This window comes from Salmo salar, chromosome 19 (genome assembly GCF_965601325.2).
Source record: "Salmo salar chromosome 19, fSalSal1, whole genome shotgun sequence".
Taxonomy (NCBI): domain Eukaryota; kingdom Metazoa; phylum Chordata; class Actinopteri; order Salmoniformes; family Salmonidae; genus Salmo; species Salmo salar.
This window is the reverse complement of record NC_138309.1, coordinates 38,641,345-38,667,157: the sequence shown is the minus strand read 5'-3', so window position 1 is coordinate 38,667,157 and position 25,813 is coordinate 38,641,345. Positions and strand designations below refer to the sequence as shown.

At 42.0% G+C, this 25,813-nt stretch overlaps 2 protein-coding genes, 1 long non-coding RNA gene and 1 other non-coding gene across 5 annotated transcripts in view; 1 reads left to right on the top strand and 3 right to left on the bottom strand.

The window, feature by feature from the left end:
* The window catches only part of memo1 (mediator of cell motility 1), a 28,479-nt gene extending 10,443 nt beyond the window's left edge, over positions 1-18,036 (bottom strand). Inside the window, exon 1 of the mRNA XM_014157936.3 lies at positions 17,384-18,036. Coding sequence (XP_014013411.1) covers positions 17,384-17,444 — 61 coding nt within the window. The 5' untranslated portion in view covers positions 17,445-18,036. The remainder of the gene's footprint in view (positions 1-17,383) is intronic.
* LOC106578781 (uncharacterized) lies at positions 14,962-16,112 on the top strand. Its single transcript, XR_001322517.3, has 2 exons — positions 14,962-15,191; positions 15,379-16,112. It is a non-coding gene; the product is annotated as an uncharacterized LOC106578781 (long non-coding RNA).
* Positions 18,037-18,200: 164 nt separating the features above from the next.
* trnah-gug (transfer RNA histidin (anticodon GUG)) lies at positions 18,201-18,272 on the bottom strand. The gene has a single exon. It is a non-coding gene; the product is annotated as a tRNA-His (tRNA).
* A 2,847-nt stretch (positions 18,273-21,119) lies between these two features.
* Positions 21,120-25,681, bottom strand: LOC106578780 (protein dpy-30 homolog). 2 transcript variants are annotated; one of them, XM_045702275.2, is made up of 4 exons: positions 25,550-25,681; positions 23,693-23,733; positions 22,238-22,377; positions 21,120-21,433 (listed from the first exon to the last, which is right to left on the bottom strand). In XM_045702275.2, exons 1-4 carry the CDS (start codon positions 25,557-25,559, stop codon positions 21,361-21,363), a joined length of 264 nt encoding a protein of 87 aa, XP_045558231.1. In that variant the 5' UTR covers positions 25,560-25,681; the 3' UTR covers positions 21,120-21,360. The 2 variants fall into 2 exon arrangements, with proteins under 2 accessions (XP_045558231.1, XP_014013413.1); XM_014157938.3 differs by having other exon boundaries at positions 22,238-22,380; positions 25,550-25,680.
* Between the last annotated feature and the right edge of the window lie 132 nt (positions 25,682-25,813).

Here is a 25,813-nt window from a genome sequence, read left to right as displayed (position 1 = left end):
AACACAATGTAACTCCAAGTCAATCACACTTCTGTGAAATCAAACTGTCCACTTAGGAAGCAACACTGATTGACAATAAATTTAACATGCTGTTGTGCAAATGGAATAGACAACAGGTGGAAATTATAGGCAATAAGCAAGACACCCCCAATAAAGGAGTGGTTGTGCAGGTGGAGACCACAGACCACTTCTCAGTTCCTATGCTTCCTGGCTGATGTTTTGGTCACTTTTGAATGCTGGCGGTGCTTTCACTCTAGTGGTAGCATGAGACGGAGTCTACAACCCACACAAGTGGCTCAGGTAGTGCAGCTCATCCAGGATGGCACATCAATGCGAGCTGTGGCAAGAAGGTTTGCTGTGTCTGTCAGCGTAGTGTCCAGAGCATGGAGGCGCTACCAGGAGACAGGCCAGTACATCAGGAGACGTGGAAGAGGCCGTAGGAGGGCAACAACCCAGCAGCAGGACCGCTACCTCCGCCTTTGTGCAAGGAGGAGCAGGAGGAGCACTGCCAGAGCCCTGCAAAATGACCTCCAGCAGGCCACAAATGTGCATGTGTCTGCTCAAACGGTCAGAAACAGACTCCATGAGGGTGGTATGAGGGCCCGACGTCCACAGGTGGGGGTTGTGCTTACAGCCCAACACCGTGCAGGCTGTTTGGCATTTGCCAGAGAACACCAAGATTGGCAAATTCGCCACTGGCGCCCTGTGCTCTTCACAGATGAAAGCAGGTTCACACTGAGCACGTGACAGACGTGACAGAGTCTGGAGACGCCGTGGAGAATGTTCTGCTGCCTGCAACATCCTCCAGCATGACCGGTTTGGCGGTGGGTCAGTCATGGTGTGGGGTGGCATTTCTTTGGGGGGCCGCACAGCCCTCCATGTGCTCGCCAGAGGTAGCCTGACTGCCATTTGGTACCGAGATGAGATCCTCAGACCCCTTGTGAGACCATATGCTGGTGCGGTTGGCCCTCGGTTCCTCCTAATGCAAGACAATGCTAGACCTCATGTGGCTGGAGTGTGTCAGCAGTTCCTGCAAGAGGAAGGCATTGATGCTATGGACTGGCCCGCCCATTCCCCAGACCTGAATCCAATTGAGCACATCTGGGACATCATGTCTCGCTCCATCCACCAACGCCACGTTGCACCACAGACTGTCCAGGAGTTGGCGGATGCTTTAGTCCAGGTCTGGAAGGAGATCCCTCAGGAGACCATCCGCCACCTCATGAGCATGCCCAGGCGTTGTAGGGAGGTCATACAGGCACATGGAGGCCACACACACTACTGAGCCTCATTTTGACTTGTTTTAAGGACATTACATCGAAGTTGGATCAGCCTGTAGTGTGGTTTTCCACTTTAATTTTGAGTGTGACTCCAAATCCAGACCTCCATGGGTTGATAGATTGGATTTCCATTGATTATTTTTGTGTGATTTTGTTGTCAGCACATTCAACTATGTAAAGAAAAAAGTATTTAATAAGATTATTTCTTTCATTCAGATCTAGGATGTGTTGTTTAAGTGTTCCCTTTATTTTTTTGAGCAGTATATATATATATATATATATATATATATATATATATATATATATATATATATATATATACATACACACACACACACACACACACACACACACACACATACATATGTATACATATACACACACACACACACACGGGGTAAAAAGTATTTGATCCCCTGCTGATTTTGTACGTTTGCCCACTTACAAAGAAAATATCAGTCTATAATTTTAATAGTAGGTTTATTTGAACAGCGAGAAACAGAATAACAACAAAACAATCCAGAAAAACGCATGTCAAAAATGTTATAAAATGATTTGCATTTTAATGAGGGAAATAAGTATTTGACCCCTCTGCAAAACATGACTTAGAACTTGGTGGCAAAACCCTTGTTGGCAATCACAGAGGTCAGACGTTTCTTGTAGTTGGCCACCAGGTTTGCACACATCTCAGGAGGAATTTTGTCCCACTCCTCTTTGCAGATCTTCTCCACGTCATTAAGGTTTCAAGGCTGACGTTTGGCAACTCAAACCTTCAGCTCCCTCCACAGATTTTCTATGGGATAAGGTCTGGAGACTGGCTAGGCCACTCCAGGACCTTATGCTTCTTCTTGAGCCACTCCTTTGTTGCCTTGGCCGTGTGTTTTGGGTCATTGTCATGCTGGAATACCCATCCACGACCCCTTTTCAATGCCCTGGCTGAGGGAAGGAGGTTCTCACCCAAGATTTGACGGTACATGGCCCCGTCCATCGTCCCTTTGATGAGGTGAAGTTGTCCTGTCCCCTTAGCAGAAAAACACCCTCATCTGCGTGAACGTGCCGTAGGCAAGTTGCAAGGAGGCATGAGGACTGCAGATGTGGCCAGGGCAATAAATTGCAATGTCCGTACTGTGAGACCCCTAAGACAGTGCAACAGGGAGACAGGACGGACAGCTGATCGTCCTCGCAGTGTCAGACCACATGTAACAACACCTGCACAGGATCGGTACATCCGAACATCACACCTGCGGGACAGGTACAGGATGCAACAACAACTGCCCGAGTTACACCAGGAAAGCACAATCCCTCCATCAGTGCACAGACTGTCCGCAATAGGCTGAGAGAGGCTCGACTGGGCTTGTAGCCCTCTTTTAAGACAGGTCCTCACCAGACATCACCGGCAACAACGTTGCCTATGGGCACAAACCCACCGTCGCTGGACCAGACAGGACTGGCAAAAAGTGCTCTTTACTGACGAGTCACGGTTGTCTCACCAGGGGTGATGGTCGATTCGCGTTTATCGTCGAAGGAATGAGCTTTACACCGGGGCTTGTACTCTGGAGCGGGATCAATTTGGAGGTGGAGGGTCCGTTATGGTCTGGGGCGGTGTGTCAGCATCATCAGACTGAGTTTGTTGTCATTGCAGGCAATCTCAACGCTGTGCGTTACAGGGAAGACATGGTACCCTTCCTGCAGGCTCTTCCTGACATGACGCTCCAGCATGACAATGCCACCAGCCATACTGCTCGTTCTGTGTGTGATTTCCTGCAAGACAGGAATGTCAGTGTTCTGCCATGGCCAGCGAAGAGCCCAGATCTCAATCCCACTGAGCACGTCTGGGACCAGTTGGATCGGAGGGTGAGGGCTATGGCCATTCCCCCCAGAAATGTCCGGGAACTTGCAGGTGCCTTGCTGGAAGAGTGGGGTAACATCTCACAGCAAGAACTGGCAAATCTGGTGCCGTCCATGAGGAGGAGATGCACTGCTGTACTTAATGCAGCTGGTGGCCACACCAGATACTGACTGTTACTTTTTATTTTGACCCCCCCCCCTTTGTTCAGGGACACATTATTCCATTGCTGTTAGTCACGTCTGTGGAACTTGTTCAGTTGTCGTCTCAGTTGTTGAATCTTGCTATGTTCATAGAGATATTTACACATGTTAAGAATTTTTGGGAATATCTGCAAGTTCTACATAGGCATACAGAGGCCCATTATCAGCAACCATCACTCCTGTGTTCCAACTGCACGTTAAATTAGCAAAAAAAAGATTTGTTTTCCTTTATTTAACCAGGTAGGCCAGTTGAGAACAAGTTCTCATTTACAACTGCGACCTGGACAAGATAAAGCAAAGCAGTGCGACACAAACAACAAGTTAGACATTGAATAAACAAACGTAAAGTCAATAACACAAAATAAAAACATCTATATACAGTGTGTGCAAATGAAGTAAGATTAGGGAGGTAAGGCAATGAATAGGCCATAGTGGCGAAGTAATTACAATTTAGCAATTAAACACTGGAGTGATAGATGTGCAGAAGATGAGTGTGCAAGTAGAGATACTGCGGTGCAAAGGAGCAAAAAAAAATATATATATAATAATAATTATAATTAGAATTAGAATAATAATAATAGGGATGAAGTAGTTGGATGGACTATTTACAGATGGGCTATGTACAGGTGCAGTGATCTGTGAGCTGCTCTGACAGCTGGTGCTTAAAGCTAGTGAGGGAGATATGGGTCTCCAGCTTCAGTGATTTTTGCAATTCGTTCCAGTCAATGGCAGCAGAGAACTGGAAGGAAAGGCGGCCAAAGGAGGAATTGGCTTTGGGAGTGACCAGCGAAATATACCTGCTGGTGCGCATGCTACGAGTGGGTGCTGTTATGGTGACTAGTGAGCTGAGATAAGGCAGGGCTTTACCTAGCAAAGACTTATAGATGACCTGGAGCCAGTGGGTTTGGCGACAAATATGAAGCAAGGGCCAGCCAATGAGAGCATACAGGTCGCAGTGGTGGGTAGTGTATGGGGCTTTGTTGACAAAACGGATGGCACTGTGATAGACTGCATCCAATTTGCTGAGTAGAGTGTTGGAGACTATTTTTGAAATTATATCGCCGAAGTCAAGGATCAGTAGGATAGTCAGTTTAATGAGGGTATGTTTGGCAGCATGAGTGAAGGATGCTTTGTTGAAAAATAGGAAACCAATTCTAGACTTAAATTTGGATTGGAGATGCTTAATGTGAGTCTGGAAGGAGTCTCTGTCCAGACACCTAGGTATTTGTAATTGTCCACATATTCTAAGTCAGAACCGTGTAGAGTAGTGATGCTGGACGGGCGGGCAGGTGCAGGCAGCGACCGGTTGAAGAGCATGCATTTAGTTTTACTTGCATTTAAGAGCAGTTGGAGGCCACGGAAGGAGTGTTGAATGGCATTGATGCTCGTCTGGAGGTTAGTTAACACAGTGTCCAAAGAGGGGCCAGATGTATACAGAATGGTGTCGTCTGCGTAGAGGTGGATCAGAGAATCACCAGCAGCAAGAGCGACACTGGTGTATACAGAGAAAAGAGTCGGCCCGAGGATTGAACCCTGTGGCACACCCATAGAGACTGCCAGAGGTCTGGACAACAGGCCCTCCGATTTGACACACTGAACTCTATCTGAGAAGTAGCTGCTGAACCAGGCGAGGCAGTCATTTGAGAAACCAAGGCTGTCGAGTCTGCCGATATGCATGTGGTGATTGACAAAGTCGAAAGCCTTGGCCAGGTCGATGAATACAGCTGCACAGTATTGTCTTTTATTGATTGGGCCTAATCCAAGTTTATAATTTTGAAAGGCTAACTGATCATTTGAAAACCCTTTTGCAATTATGTTAGCACAGGTGAAAAAAGTTGGTCTGATTAAAGAAGCAATAAAACTGGACTTCTTTAGACTAGTTGAGTATCTGGAGCATCAGCATTTGTGGGTTCGAATACAGGCTCAAAATGGCCAGAAACTCGTCAGTCTATTCTTGTTCTGAGATATGAAGGCTATTCCATGTGAGAAATTGCCAATAAACTGAAGATCTCGTACAACGCTGTGTATTACTCCCTTTACAGAACAGCGCAAACTGGCTCTAACCAGAATAGAAAGAGTGGGAGGCCCCGGTGCACAACTGAGCAAGAGGACAAGTAGATTAGAGTGTCTAGTTTGAGAAACAGATGCCTCACAAGTCCTCAACTGACAGCTTCATTAAATAGTACCCGCAAAACACCAGTCTCAACGTCAACAGTGAAAAGGCGACTCCGGGATGCTGGCCTTCTGGGCAGAGTTGCAAAGAAAAAGCTTATCTCAGACTGGACAATAAAAATAAAAGATTAAGATGAACAAAAGAACACAGACACTTGACAGAGGAACTCTGCCTGTAATAATACCTGCAATAATAACACTGTAATTACGTGTTTAATAAGATTTTTAATTACCATGCCATCTCTGTACCCCACACATCCAATTAAGGTCCCTCGGTCGAGCAGTGAATTTCAAAAACAGACAACCACAAAGACCAGGGAAGTTTTCCAATTCCTAACAAAGGGCACCTATTGGTAGATGGGTAAAAATAAAAAAAAGTTGACATTGAATACCCCATTGAGCATGGTGAAGTTTTTAATTACACTTTGGATGGTGTATCAATACACCCAGTCACTAACAAAGATAAAGGTGTCCTTCCTAACTGAGTTGCCAGAGAGGAAGGAAACTGCTCAGGGATTTCACCATGAGGCAAAAGGTGACTTTAAAACAGTTATAGAGTTTAATGGTTGTGATAGGAGAAAACTGAGGATGGATCAACAACATTATAGTTACTCCACAAACCGAACCTTATTGACAGAGTGAAAAGGAAGCCTGTATCCAATAAAAATATTCCAAAACATGGAACCTTTAGCAACTAGGAACTAAAGTAATACTGCAAAAAAAGTGGTATGTTTGGGGCAAATCGAATATAACACATTACTGAGTACCACGCTCCATATTTTCAAGCATAGTGGTGGCTGCGCCATGTTATGGGTATGCTTGTAATCATTAAGGACTGGGGAGTTTTTCCAGGATTAAAAGAAATGGAATGAAGCTAAGCACAGGCAAAATCCTAGAGGAAAACCTGGTTCAGTCTGCTTTCCACCAGTCGCTGGGAGATTAATTCACCTTTCAGCAAAACAATAACCTAAACATAAGGCCAAATCTACACTGGAGTTGCTTAGCATGAAGACAGTGAATGTTCCTGAGTGGCAGAGTTACAGTTGACTTAAATCTACTTGAAAATCTATGGCAAGACTTGAAAATGACTGTCTATCAATGATCAACAACCAATTTGACAGAGCTTGAAGAATTTTGAAAATATAAATGGGCAAATGTTGCACAATCCAGGTGTGGAAAGCTCTTACAGACTTACCCAGAAAGACTCACAGCTGTAAATGGCTGCCAAAAGTTATTTTACAAAGTATTGACCCAGGGGTGTGAATACTTATCACTATCATTGTGGGGTATTGTTTGTAGATGGTTGAGAAAAAAATATATAAAAATGTCATTTTAAAAAATTCAGGCTGTAAACACATTTACAGTAAGTCAAGGGGTATGAATACTTTCTTTAGGCACTGTAACCGTTAGCTAACTACCTACCAGTACCGCAGAGGCTAACACGACTGTTTTCTATTTAGAGTCCGCTCCCATCAATATCCGCAGCGGCATCAACATCAAGCTCAGCACCAGGAAGTAATGCAAGTCACTTTTGCCAAATCTTCCAATGACGAGCAAATAAATATACTGGAGCTATGCATAGCGAGTGTTCTGTTGGGTGTGTCTACAATTCACATACAACTTCTGCTGTAGTTGTTTTTGTATTATTTCTGAGCATGGAATCGCTTAGGTGATTGGTTCATGTAAGGCTTGAACTGGAGAAAAGGAGGTATTAGTAAAGAGGGGATGTGTGGGTGACTGACTGGTGTCTGTCAGATGTGGGTATTGTGTGTGAAGGTCAGTCAGTATGCATGATATATTGACACGGGGGGGATGGGGGGATATAGTGCCTTGTTTGAGTGTGTATTGATAGGGACAAAGTAGTAAAATGTTGGCTAATGTGTAGAGACTAACCCTACTGCTGATAACACCAGCTTTAGTATCTTCATGGTCTATTGTATGGTCACACATCCTCATAATCAGTCTTCGTGGTCTTTCCAGGACAATTGCAGTACAAACAAATCTGCAAAAGGTCGACTATAGAATGCCTAGTATACTCACCACTGTATTTTGCTATAGATATTGCTAGCTGTTGTGTACAGCGCATTCGGAAAGTATTCAGACCCCTTCACATTTTGTTACGTTACAGCCTTATTCTAAAATGGATTACATAGATTTCCCCCCATCAATCTGAACACAATACAACATAACAAAGCAAAAACTGTTTGAGATTTTTTGCAAAAGTATAAAAAATTAAAATGACATTTCCATAAGTATTCAGACCCTTTACTCAGTACTTTGTTGAAGCACCTTTGGCAGCATTGAGTATTTTTGGGTATGATGCTACAAGCTTGGCACACCTGATTATTCATAGTGTTCTATTGTTTTCCAGTACTTGTCATATATTATCTACAATGTCTACTCCATGTAAATTAAAACCTGTCTGATTAGGATGAATAATATCTGACCATTTTAATTCTAGAATTTTTTGCATCACAACACTGAAGTGTAAAGGGCCTCCAATTTTGTAAATGGACTGGTTATTTATATTTACTTCTTGGATCCTGTTTCAGTAATAATTAAAATCAGGCCTTCTTGCTAAGTAGCTGATAATCTACCATTTACATAGGAGTGGTTAACATGTTAATAACAGCCCTCTGAGTACATCAAAAAAAACTTTGGTATACTTTCACTGGTATGCCATCCAGGCCTGGAGTTTTCCCAGCCTTAAAAGGCTTTAATAGCATCAAGAAGTTCCTCCTCTGTAATTTGGCCTTCACATGAGTCTTTCTGTACAGATGTTAATTGTACATTATTAAATTCGAAAACAAATCCTTACAATTAACTTTGGTTAGTGGAGATGGAGGAGACTGAAATGAAAACATATGCTTAAAGTACTTTGCTTCCTCTTTCAAAATATTGTTTGGTGAATCATGGATGACTCATTCTATCCAGTTCGCTTTATTATTGTTTATAATATATTACACATGATCTTTCTTGAATAAGTTCCTTCATTCCTTTTTGTTTCTCCTCTAACTTATTCTCTGCCTCTAAAGTGCTCTGGTACCGTTTTTATTGCCATCTGTACTGTTGGTCCCTCTATTTCCTTTGTTAACATGAACTCTTGACCTAAATTGCTTTTGTTTTAAAGACGAGTACGGAATTGCATGGCCTCTAAAAGCACATTTAATAGTGTCCCATACACTTTTTTTTTGGTCAGAAAAAGTTAAACGATTCTGTCCTGGTTAAAAACAAGCTGGGAGAAATATATTTCACCACCCCAGTCCTTTATCCACACAACTTAATCTAAACAATAGATATGATATCTCTTTTAGCCAGATAAATACTAATAGTATTTTCTTATTATCTGCAAAGCCATTACAATTATAACTGGCTATACTTATTTCACCATAATGAGATATCAAAGTTTCAATTATATTTATCATAATATGAGTGTCCATTTTGCTCTACCATGATATTTGCACTGCTAATAAGTAAACCTCCAATTGTTCTCCACTATTCCACCCGCTAATCCCCCCCCCCCCCCCATGTTGGGTTGTCGTCCCAGTGATTGGCAGACCACCCATCCACCTGGATCCTACAATCTTACTGCTAAAACAAAATGATGCAGGCAGTTGGTGTATCATTTAAATTTGTATTTCTTGGCAAGTCAACATGTTTTAATAAAACAGTAGATTAGTTTGTCAATATAGCAAATAAGTAGACATGGTTTTGTATTCAAGACAGAGTTTATTTACTCTGGAGACCCAAGGTGAGTTTACACAGCAGTATGCAGGAACAGTTATGACACACATATACAAACGATTTTTCTTCTTGTAATATACATATATATTTATTAGTAGAAGAAAAATCGTATATATATATATAATATACGATTTATGTGTTGTTTAAGTGTTCCCTTTATTTTTTTGAAAAAATAAAGGGAACACTTTAACAACACATCCTAGATCTGAATGAAAGAAATAATCTTATTAAATACTTTTTTCTTTACATAGTTGAATGTGCTGACAACAAAATCACACAAAAATAAATCAATGGAAATCCAATTTATCAACCCATGGAGGTCTGGATTTGGAGTCACACTCAAAATTAAAGTGGAAAACCACACTACAGGCTGATCCAACTTTGATGTAATGTCCTTAAAACAAGTCAAAATGAGGCTCAGTAGTGTGTGTGGCCTCCACGTGCCTGTATGACCTCCCTACAACGCCTGGGCATGCTCCTGATGAGGTGGCGGATGGTCTCCTGAGGGATCTCCTCCCAGACCTGGACTAAAGCATCCGCCAACTCCTGGACAGTCTGTGGTGCAACGTGGCGTTGGTGGATGGAGCGAGACATGATGTCCCAGATGTGCTCAATTGGATTCAGGCCTGGGGAACGGGCGGGCCAGTCCATAGCATCAATGCCTTCCTCTTGCAGGAACTGCTGACACACTCCAGCCACATGAGGTCTAGCATTGTCTTGCATTAGGAGGAACCCAGGGCCAACCGCACCAGCATATGGTCTCACAAGGAGTCTGAGGATCTCATCTCGGTACCTAATGGCAGTCAGGCTATCTCTGGCGAGCACATGGAGGGCTGTGCGGCCCACCAAAGAAATGCCACCCCACACCATGACTGACCCACCGCCAAACCAGTCATGCTGGAGGATGTTGCAGGCAGCAGAACGTTCTCCACGGCGTCTCCAGACTCTGTCACGTCTGTCACGTGCTCAGTGTGAACCTGCTTTCATCTGTGAAGAGCACAGGGCGCCAGTGGCGAATTTGCCAATCTTGGTGTTCTCTGGCAAATGCCAAACGTCCTGCACGGTGTTGGGCTGTAAGCACAAACCCCACCTGTGGACGTCGGGCCCTCATGGAGTCTTTTTCCGACCGTTTGAGCAGACACATGCACATTTGTGGCCTGCTGGAAGTCATTTTGCAGGGCTCTGGCAGTGCTCCTCCTGCTCCTCCTTGCACAAAGGCGGAGGTAGCGGTCCTGCTGCTGGGTTGTTGCCCTCCTACGGCCTCCTCCACGTCTCCTGATGTACTGGCCTGTCTCCTGGTAGCGCCTCCATGCTCTGGACACTACGCTGACAGACACAGCAAACCTTCATGCCCCAGCTCGCATTGATGTGCCATCCTGGATGAGCTGCACTACCTGAGCCACTTGTGTGGGTTGTAGACTCCGTCTCATGCTACCACAAGAGTGAAAGCACCGGCAGCATTCAAAAGTGACCAAAACATCAGCCAGGAAGCATAGGAACTGAGAAGTGGTCTGTGGTCACCACCTGCAGAACCATTCCTTTATTGGGGGTGTCTTGCTAATTGCCTATAATTTCCACCTGTTGTCTATTCCATTTGCACAACAGCATGTGGAATTTATTGTCAATCAGTGTTGCTTCCTAAGTGGACAGTTTGATTTCACAGAAGTGTGATTGACTTGGAGTTATATTGTGTTGTTTAAAAGTGTTCCCTTAATTTTTTTGAGCAGTATATATATATATATATATATATATATATATATATATACACACATACATACACACATATATCTTCTACTATATATATATAGTAGAAGAAAAATATACTACTAACACCTATAATAAATACTACAGTTCCAAAGGGAATACTGGAATGTACGCAGGCAGTCAGGAAGCAAGTTCAGGAAGTGAATAATTTAATAAATAAATGAAATCATAATACAAAAAACAAGAAACACAAACAACGCACAGACATGAAACAGAAACAATGACGCTTGGGGAAGGAACCAAAGGGAGTGACATATACAGGGCAGGTAATCAAGGAGGTGATGAGTCCAGGTGAGTGTCATTATTTATGCGCTGATACACGTAACGATGGAGACACGTGTGCACCATAACGAGCAGCCGGGTGACCTAGAGGCCGGAGATAAATATGCAATGATCAGATTAACAATGTGTGTGGACGCGTTGACCAAATTAATGCACGCCAGTAGACCTTTCCCGACTGCAATCAAAAGTTACAACTGACCACGGAATAAAGACCAACTGACCACGGAATAAAGACCAACTGACCACGGAATAAAGACCCACTGACCACGGAATAAAGACCATGGAATAAAGACCAACTGACCACGGAATAAAGACCAACTGACCACGGAATAAAGACCAACTGACCACGGAATAAAGACCATGGAATAAAGACCAACTGACCATTGAATAAAGACCTACTGACCACGGAATAAAGACCAAGGAATAAAGACCAACTGACCACGGAATAAAGACCCACTGACCATGGAATAAAGACCAACTGACCATGGAATAAAGACCAACTGACCACGGAATAAAGACCAACTGACCACGGAATAAAGACCTACTGACCACGGAATAAAGACCAGACTTCAGTCTGTATGCAACAGTGCACTGGTTTACTGGGAGAAGAGAATTCCTCTACCCAAGAATGGTAAAGCACTGGTTCTAACAGCCGACCAACCAGCTTGCTGCCGACTCTTAGCGAACTTCTTGAAAAAAAAAAAAATGAAGAAAAAAAAAATGGTGTTCAACCAGATGCAATGCCATTTCTCTGTAAACAAATTGACAACAGACTTACAGCATGCACTGCACTGACAAAAACAACTGATGATTGGGTGAAATACAATGATAATAAAATTGTGTGAGCAGTACTGTTAGATTTACAGCCAATTTCTCCTTTGGCCGTCTCTCCTTCCAGTTCTCTGCTGGCAATGACTGGAACGAACTACAAAAATCTCTGAAACTGGAATCACTTATGTCCCTCACTAGCTTTAAGCACCAACTGTCAGAGCAACTCACAGATCACTGCACCTGTACATACAGTGAGGGAAAAAAGTATTTGATCCCCTGCTGATTTTGTACGTTTGCCCACTGACAAAGAAAGGATCAGTCTATAATTTAATGGTAGGTTTGTTTGAACAGTGAGAGACAGAATAACAACAAAAATATCTAGGAAAACACATGTAGGAAATGTTATAAATTGATTTGCATTTTAATGAGGGAAATAAGTATTTGACCCCCTCTCAATCAGAAAGATTTCTGGCTCCCAGGTGTCTTTTATACAGGTAATGAGCTGAGATTAGGAGCACACTCTTAAAGGGAGTGCTCTTAACCACAGCTTGCTACCTGTAAAAAAGACACCTGTCCACAGAAGCAATCAATCAATCAGATTCCAAACTCTCCACCATGGCCTAGACCAAAGAGCTCTCCAAGGATGGTTTTTCTGCTAAGGAGACAGGACAACTTCACCGCATCAAAGGGACGATGGACGGGGCCATGTAGCGTCAAATCTTGGGTGAAAACCTCCTTCCCTCAGCCAGGGCATTGAAAATGGGTCGTGGATGGGTATTTCAGCATGACAATGACCCAAAACACACGGCCAAGGCAACAAAGGAGTGGCTCAAGAAGAAGCACATTAAGGTCCTGGAGTGGCCTAGCCAGTCTCCAGACCTTAATCCCATAGAAAATCTGTGGAGAGAGCTGAAGGTTCGAGTTGCCAAACGTCAGCCTCAAAACCGTAATGACTTGGAGAAGATCTGCAAAGAGGAGTGGGACAAAAATCGCTCCTGAGATGTGTGCAAACCTGGTGGCCAACTACAAGAAACGTCTGACGTCTGTGATTGCCAACAAGGGTTTTGCCACCAAGTACTAAGTCATGTTTTGCAGAGGGGTCAAATACTTATTTCCCTCATTAAAATGCAAATCATTTTATAACGTTTTTAACATGCGTTTTTCTGGATTTTTTTGTTGTTATTCTGTCTCTCACTGTTCAAATAAACCTACTATTAAAATTATAGACTGATCATTTCTTTGTAAGTGGGCAAACGTACAAAATCAGCAGGGGATCAAGTACTCCCCCCCCCCCCCACTGTAGCCCATCTATAATTTAGCCCAAACAACTACCCCTTCCCCTACTGTATTTATTTATTTTGCTCCTTTGCACCCCATTATTTATATTTCTTCTTTGCACTTTCTTCCACTACAAATCTACCATTCCAGTGTTTGCTTGCTATATTATATTTACTTTGCCACCATGGCCTTTTTTGCCTTTACCTCCCTTATCTCACCTCATTTGCTCACATTGTATATAGACTTATTTTTCAACTGTATTATAGACTGTACGTTTGTTTATTCCATGTGTAACTCTGTGTTGTTGTATGTGTCGAACTGCTTTGCTTTATCTTGGCCAGGTCGCAATTGTAAATGAGAACTTGTTCTCAACTTGCCTACCTGGTTAAATAAAAGTGAAATAAAATTACAAAAATGTTAGATTTCAGTGCAGCCTTTGATATTATTGAACATAACCTGTAGGGATGAGATCTGGAAGTTAAAGGACGACATGTTGCTTACTTAGCGAGTAGCACTGCTCACTGATTCAGCTCATACGGAGAGTGAAACTCAGGACCTCTGCCTTGAAAACACCCCCTGGTCGCACTATTAAAAAAGGCCTTCCTCAATTGCGGAAGGGGCGAAACTTCAGGCCTGAGAGTGAGTTTCACAGATCTCATCTGCTACACTAATCCCTTCAAGATCTAGCAATGTTAGTCATCAAAACAGAAAATAGCGCAGTTTGGTGACCCACGCTTGTGTGATGAGATACTTGGCGGAGACCTGAAGATGTCTAATTAACACAAGTCTCTTGCAAGAGTACTCATTATAAAGGGGTAACGTGACTGACTGGGTTAAGACTGTTAGCCTACTGAGCTAAAGCCTAGACATTGGTTCTGTCTCTTTCGAGGAGGTCAAAGGGTACCCGGTTCGCACCCAGTCAGTCAGTCAGTCACAAGATCCAAATTAATTAGGGAGTGTTATGGGGCTATGACAGGGCTATTCACACTCCCTTATAACGTGACTATAGAGGGGAACAGAAGGCTAAGAGATTCTTAGCTTTCAGGAATGGGGTCATAACAGCATATAGCCAAAACGGTTAAAACGCTAGAGCCAAATTCATTGGAAGAAAATATATGAAACTTTGAGAAACTTGAAATGATTGCTTGGAAACTCGATACAAACAGTTAATGCAAAATTGACCATATTGAAACTGAATAAATAATGATTATCAAAATGTAATTAGACATTTAAAATGGAATGCAGTATTAATTCAATTTCAAACCATGAAATACAAGTTAAATGTATGATTTAAAATTACAAAATTTGTGCATTTCCAAAATATTAAATTCAATATCCAAATTCAAAAATATTGAAATTGCTCCATAGGGGGCTCTGTGTTTAAGCCACTGTGCCTCCATCTTGGTACTCCCTCAACATTGTGTTGAAGCCACTGTGCCTCCATCTTGGAACTCCCTAACCACTGTGTTGAAGCCAGAGTGCCTCCATCTTGGAACTCCCTCACCATTGTGTTGAAGCCACAGTGCCTCCATTTTGGTACTCCCTCACCATTGTGTTGAAGCCACTGTGCCTCCATCTTGGTACTCCCTCTGTTGCGTCAAAAGACAGGTATTGATATTCAAGGCATTCACATTTTCAACTGATTTCAAAGATAAAACACCAGCAGGGGGCGAAAGAGTGTATGCATTGTGGAACCCATCATTAGCTTGTGTTTCCCTGGGGAACATATATACTGGTGCACCTTTGTGATAGCAGGTGGTGAAATGTTTGGTAAAAAAGCATTTCACTGGAAGTCCTTCATGGAAGAGGAGACTCTCATTCAGCTCATTTAGGATTCTGGAGACTCACCCGGTAGGCACATGGTCATTGTTGTGTAAAATTGTTGCCAGTTAGGTGTTTATTTGTGTTGAGAATTGAGACCAATTGTCTAATTTAGTATATAGTATAATTTAGATAATGACTACATTGAGATTATATATTTAATTTGAAATGACCTTACTTGAAGTAATGTATATTTTTTTGTGTTTTGCCTTTAAAGGTTATCAACCTAACTAACTGACTAAAGAAATAAAAGAAGTCAGAAGAAAATGTAGTTGTCCCTTGCGTCCTTCAGTCCTTAGAGGCCTTTTTCAAGTTTGGGCAAAGAGCTGCAGTGTGAACCATACACAACCTGACACTCACCATTGTGTTGAAGCCACAGTGCCTCCATTTTGGAACTCATTTTTAATTGTAAAAAATATTTTGGAAGCTATAGAAATGCATTCATTAAATGCCTACATTTGTTTTGACAAATGCATTATATTACAGACACATCATTGCATACTTGTAACTTACATGTGGGCTAAAACAAAAATTATGCTACTGGTCCCCACTACAACAAAATGACTTAACAATATGAGATTTTGTCCTGGAAACCTTTAATTGAAATACTGTATAATTCCATTCATTCCAATGGAGGACTGCTCCTACTGGGGAGTACCAATATGGCTGACTGGTGGCCTCAAAGCCTCTCACTGGCCAATACATAGCATCAGCAATCTAAGGTTTATATGACCAGGCCATTCCGTCTGGCCAGGACAGGGGTAAAAAAAGAAAAACATTGCAGGTTTTGCTGCTCTCAGCCAACTGATAGAGAGCACGGCCTGTTCTTTCCTCACTGCTATCCTACTCAATTGGCCAACTAACCAGCAACCCATCTATACTGAACAAAATTATAAATGCAACATATAAAGTGTTGGTTTAATGAGCTGAAATAAAGGATCTCAAATGTTCCATATGCACAAAAAGCTTACTTAGCTCAAATTGTGCACATTTTTGTTTACATCCCTGTTAGTGAGCATTTCTCCTTTGCCAAGATAATCAATCCACTTGACAGGTGTGGCATATCAAGAAGTTGAATAAATAATGATCATTACACAGGTGCACCTTGTGCTGGGGATGATAAAAGGCCATTAAAATGTGCAGTTATGTCAGTGCCACAGATGTCTCCAGTTGAGGGAGCATGTAATTGACATGCTGACAGAAAGAATGTCCGCCAGAGAATGTAATTTTCATTTCTCTACCATAAGCCACTTCTGTGATTTTAGAGAATTTGGCTGTACATCCAACCTGCCTCATAACCGCAGACCACGTGTAACCACGCCAGCCAGCGTCTGAGACCAGTCACCCGGACAGCTGATGAAACAGTATTTCTGTGTCTGTAATAAAGCCCTTTTGTGGGGTAAAACTAATTTAGATTGGCTGGGCCTGGCTCCCCAGTGGGTGGGCCTGGCTCCCCAGTGGGTGGGCCTATGGCTCCCCAGTGGGTGGGCCTATGGCTCCCCAGTGGGTGGGCCTATGGCTCCCCAGTGGGTGGGCCTATGCCCACCCATGGCTGTGCCCCTTCCCAGTCATGTGAAATCCACAGATTAGGATTTAATGAATTTCAGTTACTACCTGCCATCCCTTATGAAGTGTAACTCTGTAAAATCATTTAAATTGTTTATTTTGTTCAGTATAGCTACTTTCCAGGATACCAGCCCAGAGAGACTAGTCTGCAGCTAGGTAGGCTTACTATAGTAACTAGGTATTACCCCTCACAACAGCCCCAGAAAGACAGGTCTGTAGCTAGTTAGCTAGCGATGTTAGCTAACCCAGCTAGCAACTTCCCTGAACAACAACCCAAACACTACAGAGACCAGTCTACAGCTAGCTAGCTTGGTTAGATAACCTTAGCTAGCTAGCTGCAAACTGGTGTCTGTAGTGTTTGGGTCGTTGTCCAGGGAAGTTGCTAGCTTGGTTAGATAACCCTAGCTAACAACCCAAACACTACAGTGACCAGTCTACAGCTAGCTAGCTTGGTTAGATAACCCTAGCTAGCAAGCAATGTTAGCTAACCCAGCTAGTAACTTCACTGGACAACAACCCAAACACTACAGAGACCAGTCTACAGCTAGCTAGCTTGGTTAGATAACCCTAGCTAACAACCCAAACACCACAGAGACCAGTCTACAGCTAGCTAGCTACCCCTGGTCTGTGGCCCATTCCCCGGTTCAGTTCTATACCTGAGGCGGCGTACCAACTGCCAGCGTGACTTGCTTCTCTGCACACTGTTCGGTTGGACATCTTAACTCCCGAGCTGCCTATCTTGGTAAACCGGGACCTTGTCAGATAGAAAAAGTAAAAACTCGGGTGTGGGTGGTGGGTAAAACAACTGTCCAGAAAGAAACCACTAACAAAAACGTCGACTAAGACAAAGAAGGAATGCAAAAAAATAGAAAGTTAGCCAGCTAACGTTAGATTAAAAAAAAAAAAATGCTGAGGAAAAAGTGAGTCTGTTTGATAGTTATCCAGCAGGGCTACTTTAAAATACAATATATTTTTTAAAAGCGATAATTACGGATGAACAAAAGCTCAATGTAATGTGTCTGTTGGTTGCCCCCCCAAAAAAGAACACCATTGACTTGAGTTAAAACCGGTGTGACATAAATCGGGATAGCTAGTGTGCATCGGGAATCGAAGTAACTAACAACCAGCCATTGGCCGGCGGTAAATTTTACTGTACACGGATTCGTAGTTTCTTAACGGCAGGTAAAAGACGGTGTTAAATCCGTTTTCTAAAAATGACATAAGGCTGCGTGGATTGGCTGCTCGAAGAGCATACAGAGAAACGATTCGTTATTAAAGAAATACAATGATTGTTAGGCGTGGCTATGACCCCAGCTGCAGAAAGAAGTCGGTTCACCTGCACGCAAATATTATTTTTAATTTCCTCCCAATTAAAATATGTAAAATGTAAAATAAATATTGTAACAAAGTATCGTTATTACGTTTTGAAGCTATTCAAAAAGAGCCCTTTTGCCGTAATATTGTGTACCGCAATGCCGTGACCCGGATTCGAACCGGGGTTGCTGCGGCCACAACGCAGAGTACTAACCACTATACGATCACGGCGAGCTACCAGGGCTTATAGATACATGGGATATATTCCCCTCATAGAACGCGCATTCACCGTATTTCGTTGAAGGTGTTGCTTATCCTGTAATTCTCATTTAATTGAAATCATGGTACGAGGTTGATTTTTCTCAATGCAAACCGTGCACTTTCGGGACTTCTTTGGGACGGCATAGCCCGGTTCCCCGGTTGAGTGGAGATTTTACTTAAGGACCAATGGAATGGTCTAAAATGTACAAACTCTGGGCACTGGGCCATGCAAAACGAACTTGCCCATTGTTGTGTATAAATGGGCGGATTCGATTATGCTGAGCGGCGAGCACCGGCAGCGGCCCGTTACATCATCGGGCATCTGTGCCACTCGGTCATTTGGTCAACAAAACCAGAAACATAAAATAAATGTTTTAATTGTCTAACTCGTCTTCATTCGGAAAGGCAGATAAAGCCCAAAAGCAATCACTTTTACATGTGAAAACAACGAATGCTACTCATTACTCCACATCACTTTGTTTTGAGCCGATTTTGCAGTGGGCTTTGAATCAATAGGAATAAATAATAAATACATCAGGATGTTGCCTTGTAGACTGTTTCATAGGTAAGGCTCCTTGCAGACAGCCTACTAGGCAGCGTCCTGATTTATCAGCCTCTGAGGCTGCTATTGAATCTGATAAACCTGCCAGGAATAGAGCCCACCCAGTCTTGATCATATACATAATGCACTGACTGCTAATCTGCCTGCAAGGAGCTTTACCTATGAAACAGCCTACAAGGTAGAATCCTGATTTATCAGCCACTGAGACTGCTATTGAATTTGATCAAGCTCTGAGGCTGAAGTTGAATCTGATCAACCTTTCAGGACTGGAGCTCACCCACTGTAAATGTAAATATTATCCATAAAACGTGAAGTGTCCCTTACAATTATACACATATCAGTTATGCATGCTAACAACTAGCACGTATAATTAGATAGCTAGCTAGCTAACTAACTAACAAGACTAGCCAAGTTAGCTGCTTGCATGCGATTGGCTTTGGTCTTGGGGGTGGCATACAGCCTGGGAGACATTGTTGCCTGTCAGGCATTGTTTAGGGCTTAGATGCCCCAAGAGCTCTTAGCTCATGGTAAGGAACATTTATCCTGCTAAGATTCTAATTTATAAACTGATAATGAGCACCAAACACAAATGAAAGTATGACATGTCTAGTGTAGCAATCAATAAAAACACGTCCTGATCCACAGTGGGCTCTGCCGGCTCAACCATACTGTCAATCTATCATAAATTATTATATTCCTATTTATAGAGTTAATCTCGAAAAAAATAAATAAATTGTAATGTCATGATCATGAGAAAATTATCTCGTGACATTGACAAAACAATTTTGTTATGTCGTGATCAATAGATAAATACATTGTGATCTCGACATAACGAGGGAATTATTTTTGTATCCATATGATCCTCTGTGGACTTCTGTAGTACTTGCATACGTCTCTTCTATAAAACAAAGTAGCCTATCGCAGGCCCAGATTCACAACCAAGGCAATAAAGGCGGGATCTGCATTGAATAGTAATGCAGAGTGGGGATTCATTTCCTGATTCTGATTTGTTCATGTTTATTGGCCGCTAGTGTGTCAATCTGTGCATGACAGTAGGCTGTTCCAGATTGCGAGAATTGAAAATGCGCCAACCTAACGCACATGATCTTCTAAATTGTCAAATCAGGGTTTGTACGGTCATGAAAAGTCATGGAAATATGTTTAAAAAAAAAAAGTTATTCACAAAGGCACACTTTTAAATATTATTTATTACTTTAAAAAAATCTACATATCAGCCATCATTGGAATTACCTTTTAGTTCATGTCTGTGTGCTGGATGTGAACCAGTGTGAGTGGGCCGTTGCCCGACGACAGAACAAGCAATATTTCAGTAGCAGGTATAAAATTATGACAGACAACAGACTAACTAGATAACCAATTAAAAACATAACTTGTATCAGTTCTCGCTAGGTAACTATAGCTAACAAAGCATTCATTTTGACCCCTTCCGCCAGCACTGTAGATAGCCTAAATAAATCCGTACCCGTTGGAAAGCTGGGCTTCACCTCAATTAAATAGTAGCCATGTAAATTCTACAAGGTTAAAAATATAAGAATAGCCTAATTGACAATTTTTTTTGCTGTGCATAGATCTCCCCTGAAACATGCATATTAGTGCCTTTATACTGTATGTGACCATGTCTAGTTAGATACAGCTCCTTGCTTTGAAGTAGCCAACCTTATCCATTTAATCCCTGATTGATTGAATGAGGGAATAATATGGTTGTAATATTTTATATGAAAAGGGTGGTAACCATCCTCCAGGATAGCTACTGGGTGTGCAGGCTTTTGTTCAAGCCCTGCTCTTACCACATTGTTGCCTTAACATCAGTCGCTCAACAGGACCTTGGGCAGACTTGGGTATTTCCGGGGGGGGATTAAAAGCCAAGCATGCACAAAACAGGAGCTCTCCAGATGGAGGGTTGACCACATGTTGACAAGGGCACAACGGTAGATGGTAGGCCTACATGGGATCAGACACAGCAGCCTTCAAATGTCAATAATGCTTATTTTTCCAGGCTATAATGAAAATGTGGTTAAAAGTCATGGAGAAGTAAAGGAAAATGTGTACGAACCCTTTTAACAGTGAATAATCAGAGGTCTCCTATATAGCATAATGTCATTTCAAGCACTGCTTACGAGCAATGATTTAGCTTATCATTACTTTACTGGAGGAAAGTTTTACTTACCATGACATTTGGTTCTCTTATGAATGAAGAATGTTCTGAATCAGAATATCGCTCAGAATATCAGACATTTGATATCAGTCATGGATGTTTAATGGGTATACGTGGGGACGTAACACACTCTTAACATGTACAGTCAATTACAGAAACAAACAAAAAAAACTGTGTTTGTTCAACAAACATGTACGATAGAAAATAATAAGAAATCAGTATACTCCAGCCGGTACATACAGTATAGAAACTCAGATGCAAAATTAAACACACAGCTTGTCTCTGATGATAAGTCGACCAGTGTAGTTTCTTCAGAGGTGTTAGATGCGGTCTTCATATTGAGACTTGTTCTGGAGGAGATGTGCAGCTAGAAATTCAATGGGATTATGAGGCCTGGAAGAGAAGAAGAGCTAGGATTAATACAAAAATCAGTCATCAAATAAAACATATAACATGATACAACATCTTTATTGGTCCATTATACAGAAACTGAAATGTGTTGTTTTATTTGGCACAGCGTCCAATAAAAACAACGAGGGCATTATTCAGTGTGCGAGTATTTCAGTGCCCAGCCTAACCACACAACACAGGCTGATGTTGTGAGACTGGGGTTATACAGCATAAGAGACAGGGAAAGGACATGTAGCCCATCCAATCTACCTCATCCCCATACTGTATTTATTTATTCATCTTGCTCCTTTGCACCCCAGTATCTAAACTTGCACATTCATCTTCTGCACATCCTACCATTCCTGTGTTTAATTGCTATATTGTAATTAATTTGCCACCATGGCCTATTTATTGCCTTACCTCTCTTATCCTACCTCATTTGCACATGCTGTATATAGATTTTTGTACTGTATTATTGATTGTATATTTGTTTATTCCATGTGTAACTCTGTGTTGTTGTACGTGTCGAACTGCTTTGCTTTATCTTGGCCAGGTCGCAGTTGCAAATGAGAACTTGTTCTCAACTAGCCTACCTGGTTAAATAAAGGTTAAATAAAAAAATAAAATGAAGCCTGGTTCATCCATGTTTCTTCCTAGGTTCCTGCCTTCTAGGGACTTTTTCCCCCCTTGCCAATGTTCTTCTGCCTCCGCATTGCTTGCTCTTTCAGGTTTTAGGCTGGGTATCTGTAAAGCACTGACGTAATTTTTTTTTTTTTTTTTTATAAAATTCGATTTATTTAAGCCCACCGTTCTTTGGCTAGCACAGAGAGTCCCTGTAGAAGGACTGGCACCACAGTCTGGTCCAGATATGCCCGTGTTGGGAGAGACTGAAGATCCACTTTCTGTTTAGATATCTTCTCTGTGTTGGACCTTTCGGTATCCTCGATCTTCTGGAGGGGAGGAGTAATGTAGAGGCATGTCAGCCTTTATTTCCCTAAGCCTCACAAGTTAACCATCATGCAGACAGTAAACAGTAACATTGATGTCTAATAACATGGGTTAATATTTCCCTAACCTCACAAGTTCACCATCATGTAGACAGTAGTTATCATTAAACAGTAACATTGATGTCTAATAACATGGGTTAATATTTCCTAACCTCAGCTCAAGGCTTCATTCACTTTGAGGTGAAACCATGTAGCAGAGGCTAATATTTCCCTAAAACAGTCTCTCTCACACACACACAAGAATCTGGGTTTACAGGAGACGTTGAATATGGCGATTCTCCTTTAAACCCAGGAAGCATCCATCCAACTTGCCATTCACCAGCGTTTCAAGCTTAATAATGTCAAAATATGTTCAAAGAATGGAGTTTCGCTGAGCAACTATCGTCATTAGTGCCAGTATGTACATCCAAAATAGGTTTAAATAAAAATGTACATGCAACTGGAAAAATGCCTTGTCTGGAAAGAATATAAATATTGTATTTGACCATCCGCCAAATCCACCTCTTCTGCACCTCCTGCAATACAAGTAATGCAATTACAATACACTGAATAAAGCCCATCTAGAAATATACAATCAATGTAAAAATGTAGCCTAGTGTCTACTGAATAAATCCCATCTAGAAATATATAATCCCTGTAAACATGTAACCTAGTGTCTACTGAATAAGGCCCATCTAGAAATATATAATCCCTGTAAAAATGTAGCCTGGTGTCTACTGAATAAATCACATCTAGAAATATATAAATCACTGTAAAAATGTGTCTAGTATATCTACTTACATGAAATATTATTACATGTAGCACGGCTGAAACAGATTGTTATGACGTTAACACACTGTTGTTGTAGGTGATAACTATCAATGACCTTTCCTGCTGCTGGATCAGTCGACCTGTGGGTGGCAGTAATGAGTGATTTTTATTGGAGGTGCAGAAGAGGTGGATTTGGCACATGTACACTTGGTCAAAAATAATACTTCGAATTTTTCCAGACAAGGTATTTTTCCCAGGTGCATGTAACTTTTTATTTAAACCTTTTGTGGAAGTACATACCGGCCGTAACGGCAGCAATGACGTTAATTGTTCAGCGAAACTCCATTCTTTGGTAAGTACCAAAACGTATTTTGACATTTATTAAGCTTGAAAAGCTGGTGAATGGCAAGTTGAATGGCTGCTTCCTGGGCTTAAAGGAGAATCGCCATATTCAACGTCTCCTGTAAGCCCAGACTCTGATTCAACACACAGTACAGTAACTTACAGCTGTATGACTCTCCATGCTCTGATCCATGCCCGTGTGATCTGAATGTCAACAAAACACAATGTGAGTAAAAAGGCAAAGGTGTTGATCAGGTATCCAAGTGAGGGCTTGAAACAAAGTGATTTAGCTATTCTATTTCTATGATAGCATGGCATTGGTCTCTGTTCTGATCTAGGATGTCAAAGCAACCAACCATCTGCAGCAAACAGATGGAATTGATTCTAGTAGCTAGTCTCTGTCAACTGTACATGACGAGGACAGCAGGGATGGGGAAGCCACTCTGAACATGACGGCGGGATTGGGGAAGCCACTCTGAACATGACGGCGGGGTTGGGGAAGCCACTCTGAACATGACGGCGGGGTTGGGGAAGCCACTCTGAACATGACGGCGGGGTTGGGGAAGCCACTCTGAACATGACGGCGGGGTTGGGGAAGCCACTCTGAACATGACGGCGGGGTTGGGGAAGCCACTCTGAACATGACGGCGGGGTTGGGGAAGGAAATTACTTCACACTGGAGGAAGTTAAGCTACACTAAAGCTATCCTCAAGAAAAAGATAGTTTACTCTACTAAAAGTTAAAACAGGAGAAAAAAAAAAAAAACTGAAATATTTACTACACAACAAACTTAAAGAGGATAAATAACAAAAGAAAAACTATTTAAAATAATAATTTAAAAGCAAATCTAAAAAGGTGTGATTTAAGATCTATTTTAAATATGTCCACAGTTTCAGTCCCCCTCAGGTTCTCTGACAGGCTATTCCAGAGGCTGGGGGCATAGTAACTAAAGGCTTCCTCTCCATGCCTCTTGGTCCCTCTCAGGTTCTCTGGCTGGCTATTCCAGAGGCTGGGAGCATAGTAAGTAAAGACTGCCACTCCATGCCTCTTGGTCCTAGGCTTTGGGATAATGTAAAGGTCAGTGCTGACAGAGCTACTGGGTACATAACTTAAAAGCATGTCTGACATGTATTGAGGTGCACAATCGTGGATTGATTTAAAAACCAATAGAAGAATCTTCAAATATATTCTAAAACTCACAGGCAGCCAGAGACCTTAAACCTGGTGTAATGTGTGCTCTCTGTCTGGCCTTGGTCAGTACCTGTGCTGTAACATACTGTATGTTTTGCAGTTGACCAGTGGCTTTCATGAGTAGACCAGACAGGAGAGAATTACAGTAATCAAGCCTGCTTGTAATAAAAGCATGGATGAGTCTCTCTGTATCAGCCTGAGAGAGAAACGGCTACACCTTGGCAATGTTCCTCAGGGGGTAAAAAGCTATTAAGGTCACATTCCTAATATGTAATTCAAAATTACAGCAACTTTACACAGACATTGAAGACGAGTGGGACAACATTCCACAGGCGCCACAATCAACAGCTTCATCAACTCTATACGAAGGAGATGTGGTGCACTGCATGAGGCAAATGGTGGTCACACCAGATACTGACTGGTTCTGATCCAAACAGCTACTTTATTTTTTGTCCTTATTTTTTTCTAAGGTAGTATCTGACCAACAGATACATATCTGTATTCCCTTTCATGTTGAAATCCATATATATTAGTGCCCAATTTATTTACATTGACTGATTTCCTTATATGAACTGTAACACAGTAAAATCTTCGAAATTGTTTAGTTTATATTTTCTTTCTGTATACATGTTACGTTAATTGTTCATTGCTCCCCAACACTGGACAAGTCACCAACTATGAGCTAGCTAATGTTAGCTTGCTAGCTACTCGACGTGGTCTCTAATCTTCGGTTTCCAAAACGCTTATAAATCTGAAAACCGCTACAAATAAATATCATGCTACATGATCTTAGGCGTTAGATATTCGTTATAATCGTATCTTTGGTTACCTTCTGCCATGGTTTATGTTGGTTCCTAAATTGATGTAGCCGCCGAAACAACAACAGCCAGAGAGAGCTAACCGAGCAACCGTCAGAAAATTAGGCGCTTTGATTGGCTATCCGTATTCCGGAAATGTGATTTTTAAAGGGCCAGTAGTGACATTTCTGAACGCAGTTGCACAGAGGATATATGATATTGACCAGATGCTCAAGTGACCGCTCTATAACAAATGAAAACAAATGTCTTCAGAAATGGTCCTGTGTGGCTCAGTT

Coding starts and splice junctions, on each gene's coding strand:
- LOC106578780 (XM_014157938.3), bottom strand. Junction 22,381..23,692: donor GCATGGAGAGTCATACAGCT/GTAAGTTACTGT, acceptor CCTCCCCTCCAG/AAGATCGAGGATACCGAAAG. Junction 21,434..22,237: donor TCTGTGCTAGCCAAAGAACG/GTGGGCTTAAAT, acceptor CTTCTCTTCCAG/GCCTCATAATCCCATTGAAT.